Source organism: Sabethes cyaneus, chromosome 3, assembly GCF_943734655.1.
Source record: "Sabethes cyaneus chromosome 3, idSabCyanKW18_F2, whole genome shotgun sequence".
Taxonomy (NCBI): Eukaryota; Metazoa; Arthropoda; class Insecta; order Diptera; family Culicidae; genus Sabethes; species Sabethes cyaneus.
Window position 1 is genome coordinate 177,621,058 of NC_071355.1, and position 8,556 is coordinate 177,629,613.

Here is an 8,556-nt window from a genome sequence, read left to right on the forward strand (position 1 = left end):
ATCAGATCGGTAGTCCTCTACGGACTTGAGACAGTAACTTTGCTTAAGGAAGACATACATGCACGTATTTGAATGAAAGGTGTTGCGGACTATTTTTGGCGGAGTACAAACGGAAAGCGGAGAGTGGCGGAGGCGTATGAATCACGAGCTACAGAGATTCCCATCGTACACTTGGCGAAAATTGAGAGACTACGGTGGGTCGGCCACGGCGCAAGGATGCCGGACGACATGTACTCCATCCTGGGATTTGAACGTAAAATTGAAATTGGATTGAAAATGGAACTGGAATTCCGGCTTAAAATATTGAACTCAAATTTGGGCCAATTTAGACGTAATGCTTGACCTCAAATCAAATTGGAAATTGGTCTTCGAATTGTTCTCCTGGATTTTGACTTCCAATTCGTATTGAAATTGGGCATGAACAGGGCTTCAAGTGGCACATAAAAATGGACTTAAAAATAGCTTTGAAGTTGCCGTTGAAGCTAATTTTAAAATCAAAACTTTTACTTGAACTTGGAATTTGACTTGACATTGGTCTCAAATTGGATTAGAAATTGACATGAAATTGAACTCAAGTTGGGACCAATTCAGACTAGAAGCTTGATGACAAACTTCTAGTTGAAGTCGGATTTTAAATTGAACTAGAAACTGAACTTAAATTTCACCATTGGCGGAACTAGCGCTCATTTCTAGGGGGGGCTATAGCCCCCGGAATTTTTTTCAACCGCTTTATTTCGTCGGCATATTAAAATTTAATGCACATTAATGCCTGGAATCTTATAACAGTCATGCAAATAAACGTTACTCTGAAGTTTTTCGTACCTATAGTTATCTAACTATTGGTTTTTCAAAAATTAAAAAACTTAGTCAACTTTTCTAGGGGGGGCTAAATCTTTTCTAGGGAGGGCTTAGCCCCCCCTAGCCCCCCTAGTTCCGCCAATGAATTTCACTTGAAACTAGACTTTAATTGGACGAAAAATTTGCCTTGAAATTATACTTGAACTTGGATTTGAAATGGAACTTAAAATTTTGCTTGTAACTTTACCTGAAATTGGAATTAAACTGAACTTTGAATTGAATTTAACTTACTTACTTAATTGGCCTAACGTCTTATGACAAGGCCTGCGCAGTATAATTTCTCCATCTGTTTCGGTCCATGGCAACTGATCTCCAGTTCCGCGGGCACCCAGTGCTCGCCAGATCTCGCTCCACCTGGTCTTGCCACCTCGCTCGCTGTGCCCCTCTTCGTCTTGTTCCTACCGGATTTGATGCGAAAACCATTTTTGCAAGATAGTTGTCCGGTATTCTAGCAACATGTCCTGCCCAACGTATCCGTCCAGCTTTAACCACTTTCTGAATACTTGGTTCGCCGTAGAGACGCGCGAGCTCGTGGTTCATTCTTCGCCTCCATACACCGTTCTCTTGCACTCCGCCAAAGATGGTTCTTAGCACCCGCCGTTCGAAAACTCCGAGTGCTCGTAGGTCCTCTTTTAGCAATGTCCACGTTTCGTGCCCGTAGAGGACAACCGGTCTAATTAGCGTTTTGTACAATGTGCACTTTGTACGGGGGCTCAGATTGTTCGACCGCAAGTGTTTGTGGAGTCCGTAGTAGGCCCGACTTCCGCTGATAATACGTCTTTTAATCTCACGGCTGGTATTGTTGTCCTCTGTTGCCAGCGAGCCAAGGTATACGAACTCGTCGACTACCTCGAACTCATCCCCGTCGATTACCACGGTGCTGCCCAAGCGAGCCCTGTCGCGCTCGGTCCCGCCCGCCAGCATATACTTCGTTTTAGACGTATTTATCTGCAATCCAATCTTCTCTGCTTCGCGTTTCAGTCTGGTGTACTGATCTTTCACCGCCTCAAATGTTCTGCCGACAGCATCCACGTCGTCAGCAAAGCAGATAAATTGACTGGATTTATTGAAAATCGTGCCCCGCATTTCGATCGCCGCTCGCCTTATAACACCTTCAAGCGCAATGTTGAATAGCAGGCAGGAAAGACCATCTCCTTGTCGAAGTCCCCTGCGAGATTCGAATGGGTCCGACAATCCACCCGAGATTCTCACACAGCACTGGATCCCATCCATCGTAGCCATGATAAGTCTAGTAAGCTTACCCGGAAAGCCCTTTTTGTCCAAAATTTTCCATAGCTCTTGTCGGTTTACGCTATCATATGCGGCTTTGAAATCGATGAACAGGTGGTGCGTGGGGACTCGGAATTCGCGGCACTTCTGGAGGATCTGCCGCAGGGTGAAGATTTGGTCTGTTGAAGACCGACCCTCCATGAAGCCGGCCTGGTAACTTCCCACAAATCTATTGGTTATTGGCGATAGTCGATGAAAGAGGACTTGGGACAGCACTTTGTAGGCGGCATTCAGGATAGTGATGGCTCGGTAGTTCTCACAATCCAGCTTATCACCTTTCTTGTAGATAGGGCAGATAACCCCGTCTTTCCACTCCTCCGGTAGACAATCAATTGATGCAGACAGCCGGCCAACTTGTCCGGGCCCATTTTAATAAGTTCCGCTCCAATGCCATCCTTTCCCGCTGCTTTGTTGTTCTTCAGCCGCTGGATGGCTTCTTTAACTTCCCTTATCGATGGGGGTGGCACATCTTCGTCGCTTGCTGCACCAATGTGGTCACTTCCTCCGCTATCATGGTCTTCCGCCTGCACGCCATTCAGGTGTTCACCGCACGGTCATCAGTCAAGATACCTCCATCTTTATCTCTGCACATTTCGGCCCGCGGCACGAAGCCTTTGCGAGATCCGTTGAGTTTCTGATAGAACTTCCGTGTGTCGTGAAAGCGGTACAGCTGTTCGAGTTCTTCGCACTCCTTCTCCTCTTGGTGGCGCTTCTTTTCCTTGAAGAGTCGGGTTTGCTGCCTCCGCTTCTGTTTGTATCGCTCCACATTCTGACGGGTGGCTCTACGCACCATTTGTACCCGCGCTGCGTTCTTCTCATCCAATATCTGCTGGCATTCCTCGTCAAACCATTCGTTACGTCGATTCGGTGCCACACTGCCTAGGACGTTCTCCGCTACGCTGTTAATGGCTGTTTTCACGGCATTCCAACAGTCTTCAAGAGGGGCTTCATCCAGCTCTCCCTCTTCCGGCAGCGCGGTTTCGAGAGATAACGCGTAGTTTTCGGCGACCTCTGGTTGCTTCAGTCGCGCTAGATTATACCGTGGCGGGCGGCGGTATCGTATGTTGTTCACAACAGATAGTTTTTGACGTATCCTTACCATCACTAGGTAGTGATCCGAATCAATGTTAGCGCCCGGATAGGTTCTGACGTCGATAATGTCTGAAAAGTGCCGACCATCTATCAGAACGTGGTCGATTTGTGATTCTGTCTGGTTGGGTGATCTCCAGGTGTACCGATGGTAGAGGTTATGCTGGAAGAAGGTACTACGTATGGCCATGTTCTTGGAGGCGGCGAAGTCGACAAGTCTTAGGCCGTTTTCGTTCGTTTGCGGGTGAGCGCTGAACCGTCCAATCACCGGTTTGAATTCCTCCTCCTGACCAACCTGAGCATTACAGTCCCCGATGATAATTTTGACATCATGTCTTGGGCAGCGGTCGTATTCACGCTCCAACTGCGCGTAGAATTCGTCTTTGTCATCATCGGTACTTCCGAGGTGAGGGCTGTGCACGTTAATTATGCTTATATTGAAGAATCGGCCCTTGATTCTTAATCTGCACATTCGGGGGTTGATCGGCCACCACCCGATCACCCGCTTCTGCATCTCGCCCATCACTATAAAAGCTGTGCCCAGCTCGTGTGTATTGCCGCAGCTCTGGTAGATGGTATGACCATCTCTATACGTACGTACCATCGTTCCTTTCCAGCATACCTCCTGCAGCGCTACGATGTCGAACTTGCGGCTCTTCACTTCTTTAGAAAGCACGTGGGTACTTCCGAGGAAATTTAGAGACCGACAGTTCCATGTTCCTAATTTCCAATCGTTAGTCCGTTTTCGTCGCCTGGGTCTTTGCCGATTGTTCCGATTAGAGTTATTATTATTACTTACGGAGTCCATTGCTTTGGTTTTTTTAGTGGTTCAGGCTTGCAAAGCCCGCAACCAACCCCACAGTATCGCCGGAGGGCCAACGTAGCTCGAAGGAGCCCTCCTCCCCTGTCAGCATACGACCTTGGTTTCCACCGGGGTTGGTTACCCGATCTCCACCCGAGGTTGCTCGTATCCCGGCTGGTACCACGAGGAGGTTGGGGTAGGAGTTTCTAGGTAAGAGGCTGTGAACCACTGTGGGGTCTATTTTATGCCCAGTGCACAAGGCACCGATGGTACGCATTACCTAGCCATTTACCAGCCGAATTGAATTTAAAGTAAGACATGAAATTGGATTTGCAATAGGACTTGAATATGAATAGAATAGAACTTGAATAATCCTAACGGGTGGCAACTAAAATTTTGGAATTACTTTTTAAGCTGTCAAAAATAGACAGATATTTTTATTGAAATTAAACATACATTGTCCATTACTGAACAAAAATTAGTGAACATTTGAAAACGGTTCGTAATCGGCTGTTCGGCGAAGCTTCCGTTTGATGTCAGAAACAGAACAGAAGTGTTGTACGATCGTCATGTCAACTTTGCGAATGCATCTCTTGATTCTACCAATTAAAACAAGGGTACGGGAGGGTATTTCCAGCCATTAAGCGGTAGCCTGAACAATATTCAGGAATTACGTTGAAACTATATTTATTCGAGACAAGATTGTTATACCAGTTGATAGAATAATATTTACTGAATATCGGCGTGTATGTTATTCTTAATAAAACGCTACTGAATTTGAGTTATAGTCGCGAGAAATGATGAAGTCACTGCGGCTAAATTGAGCCCATTTTCTGTAGCGGTGTCTGTGTTTTTTTAAATCCGACTAGCACAGGGATTAAATGCTTTTCAAAAACAGGTCAAAAGAGATACCGATGGATAATGTGTCGCTATTGTCTACATTCCGGGTTCTTTGAAGATAACTAGTTTTGCAGTGACAACAGCTTGCTGCTGGTGCTAGTGTATCATTGAATCGTGCATCTACATTAGCACCAGAAGCAAGTGGTTGTCACTCAAATACTAGCTATGTCAACATGATAGCATAATTTCAGGAGTAACTGCCTCACACATTGGTAGTAGTGTAAATAGGGCACCATATGCTGAAATTAAAAACAAAATGCTGCAAGTGCTAGTGAATGAAAATTGATTTATATTTTCATATCAGAAGGGAATTTTTGAGTTCTTCCGTGATAAAAAGAAGTAGAATTGTTCTGTGATACCATATTCACAGCTGTTTAGTTTCTAGAATAAGTAAACGTGATCATAATTGTGTGTTTTCCAAACTATCATCAAGAGCGGATACGCGTAAGTGATTGATTTTTTTTTTCAGTCTGATTACGTGCCAGTGGAAAAACAGTGGTTTTGATGTTTATTGAACAAAATTTAGCAAACTACTTACATTATGAAAATGGTTATAACACATTAAAGCTTATGAGTGCTATATTCGTTTCAGTATTGTTATATAGCGGCAAAGTTTTTATTTGGGAAAGCGCAGCAAAAAAAAGGTAATGTATGCCGAATTTAGTAGCGTGCTGGGAATACCCTCCCGTACCCTATTTACAATTTGTGGCTATCCAGTTTTTTTTGTACACCAAGGAGCTCAAAATCCTGAAGAAATCTTCGATCGGGCGACACTGAGGGTACAAATGGAATCGAATGGGTATTTAGGAGAGATTGTGTTTTTTGGCGTAATGCGACGATGCCTTATCTGGCCAAAACACGTATTCCGCATGATGTTTTTGTATAAAACGGGATCTAAATTTTCTTCAAACATTCGTTCTGGTACACGTCTTGATTGATAGCCAAGGGAGAGGGCTTGAACCATGATTTAGAAATATCTCTTACGGAAAGGCCAATGGACAGCATCAGTTTGTGTTCAAACTTATTTTTAAACTTATATTTTATGTTCGGAAATGCAGTAGAACTATCCATGGAATGGTAACGATCATTTCTGAGAATGTACCTCTTCGAAAAAGGGAAGTAACTTTCGTCGTCCAAAACAAAGATTTTTCAGAATATTTTTTTATCAACCAGTGGCATTGGGATTTAGCGATAATATGATTCTGTATGGATACGCATGTTTGCCGCTTTATTGGAAGTGTAGTGAAAATATGTGCTGTTGATACAATGGGATTGAATCGGTAAAATCCCTTGAACGTATACAATGTTATTACTTTGAGAAATGTTACATACAACGCATATAGCATGTATACATGGAGAATCGAATGATTACAGGCAGGGATACATGCTACTATCACTACAAACAGTCATACGTAGTCCTGCTTCACCTATGCGGTCGCGTCTTGTACACAACCCTTCTGATTTTATACGTTAAATTTTATAGAGAAGATACGGGACCCAGCACATCACCAGTGCCGGTAATCGTTTAAAATTTCTGCCCTGGAAACCGTTTGAAATCTGTTTTGATATAGGTTTCGAATTACGTCAGCATCGTCATCGTGTACAGCTTTTGGGATCGTGTTTTGACCGTTTTGTTTTGTTTGTCGTCGCGATTTGAAATCAATATTTTCATATAAGTTAATAGTTCAGTTCGTTTTTTGGGCTCGATGCATGGTTGAATACGACTTTTCTACCTCTTCTCCTATTTTTCAGTTTTGCCATCGTATTTATAGTTGAAAAAAAAACAGATTTTTTAAAAAGGTGTGCTTTTCAGGTGTACGTTATTATTTTTCTTGCAAAAAAACCTACCAAAAGAGAGACAACATCGAAGGAAATTTTTTTATCGCTTTTCAGTCATGATATTGTTTAAACTTTCACTCCTGTTTCTTGCTTAACACATTCGTTTTCGAGTTCTTTAGGCTGCAAATTCTACAGTCAAATAATTTTACACTATTTTGTTACTCATGTCAAAGAATTTTTCTACCACCCGATATTTAAAATCAATTTCAAAGAGAGTGGAGGAGGGGGCGAGGTAGGGAGTGGAGGTTTTGCTGCTACAGTGCCTTACTGATGTTGTTGTTCGCGTATCCACAGTATTGATTCGTCGAACAATTCTGATCGTTTGGCGTAAAAATTTTGTCATTCTGTCTACAAATGAAAGAGTTATTAGCGCTTACCACGACTAAAATATAGGGTCGGGAGGGTATTTTCAGCAGGTTTCTAAATTCAGCTTATTTGCCTTTTCTTTCGCCAATCAAAATACTTTTCCGACATACAATTTTAATATGTTATAACTATTTTCTCAAAACTGTAAGCAATCTACTATTGATTATTCAAAGAACGTTAAAACCACCTGTTCTTCCACTAGAACTAGACCATAGACCGAAAAAATAGATGCAATCGCTTAATGGGCTGAAAATACCCTCCCCTGCCCTATTAAGTCGTGAGCGTTCATAACCTAACCTATTTCGTAACACTCGCATTCTGAGATTTTTATTTGAAATGACACCCTGCCTTTCTGTATGACAATAACTCTAAGATCAAAACACAAAAAAACTTGAGCATAAAAAATCATAAGTTCAGATTGGTTGTAATTGCCATTTTTAATGCATGGACATTATCACCATAATCACTGTAACCAGTATCTTAATTTATTGTAGTATCCAATATCACAATGACATATCCAACCCATTTGTAATATTGTACATCCAGATGTTTTTTCTGTATTCCGCACTTCATTTTTTCCAGCATAGAGGAAACTGTTCACTATCCATGCTTTAGGGTCGGTGTTTTCATACTTTTATCGAACTACTTGATTCTATTGAGTTTCGATCTTACGACCACTTGCTTGTCGAGGCTACGGCTACGGAGCCTCTCATTTGCCACAAAAACTAGTTGAACAGCGCTTTTTCCCAATCAAATATAATACTTACGAACAAAATTCACCAAATAGATCCCTATCGATCCGGTGCATCGGACAAATGGTCAAACTGGGCATCGAAATGTTCCAGTAGTAGTGGTCCTTTTCTATGGTAACCACCGTGCTCTTCCGTTGAAAGCGCTCCCAAGATTCCAAGCTTAGTGTGATACAAAAATAAAAGCAAATCGCAATCAAACTAATCCACATCAACCTGTGAGAAGAAGGATGATCGTATTTAGAAATAAACAACGAATCAATTTATAGTTATGTTTAACTCACTTTTCTAGTACATGAAGAAATGTTTTTCCCACGTATGTTATTCCATGTAAGGCTCCTTGCGAAAAGAATATTTTTAAAAATATATTGACAGGAATCAAGAATTGCACATATTTATTTGCTGCTTTATTCCTTTCTGTAGGGGAATGCCTTAAGGATTTTTCTTTGCTCATATTGTATCAAATTGTACTGAGCAAAATTGACGAAACAACCGTAAGTAAAGGATTCACTGACAGAAGTGAGTTTTCGATGAAATTATCCTAACTGAATTGCTCTGAGTGCTAAAAACAAATACCAAGGATAGACCTACTTTCCTGATTGATTCTGATTAGCACGCTTACCCAAATATTCTCCTATTTACCTCAGCCTATACCTGTGCTCT

General features: G+C 42.1%; 1 protein-coding gene across 1 annotated transcript in view; it reads right to left on the reverse strand.

Annotated features, from left to right (window-relative positions):
* LOC128740443 (sodium channel protein Nach) overlaps positions 1-8,347 on the reverse strand; it is a 32,836-nt gene extending 24,489 nt beyond the window's left edge. Inside the window, exons 1-2 of the mRNA XM_053835981.1 lie at positions 8,178-8,347; positions 7,912-8,109 (exon numbers count right to left, since the gene is read on the reverse strand). Coding sequence (XP_053691956.1) covers positions 7,912-8,109; positions 8,178-8,347 — 368 coding nt within the window. The remainder of the gene's footprint in view (positions 1-7,911; positions 8,110-8,177) is intronic.
* Positions 8,348-8,556: the final 209 nt, after the last annotated feature.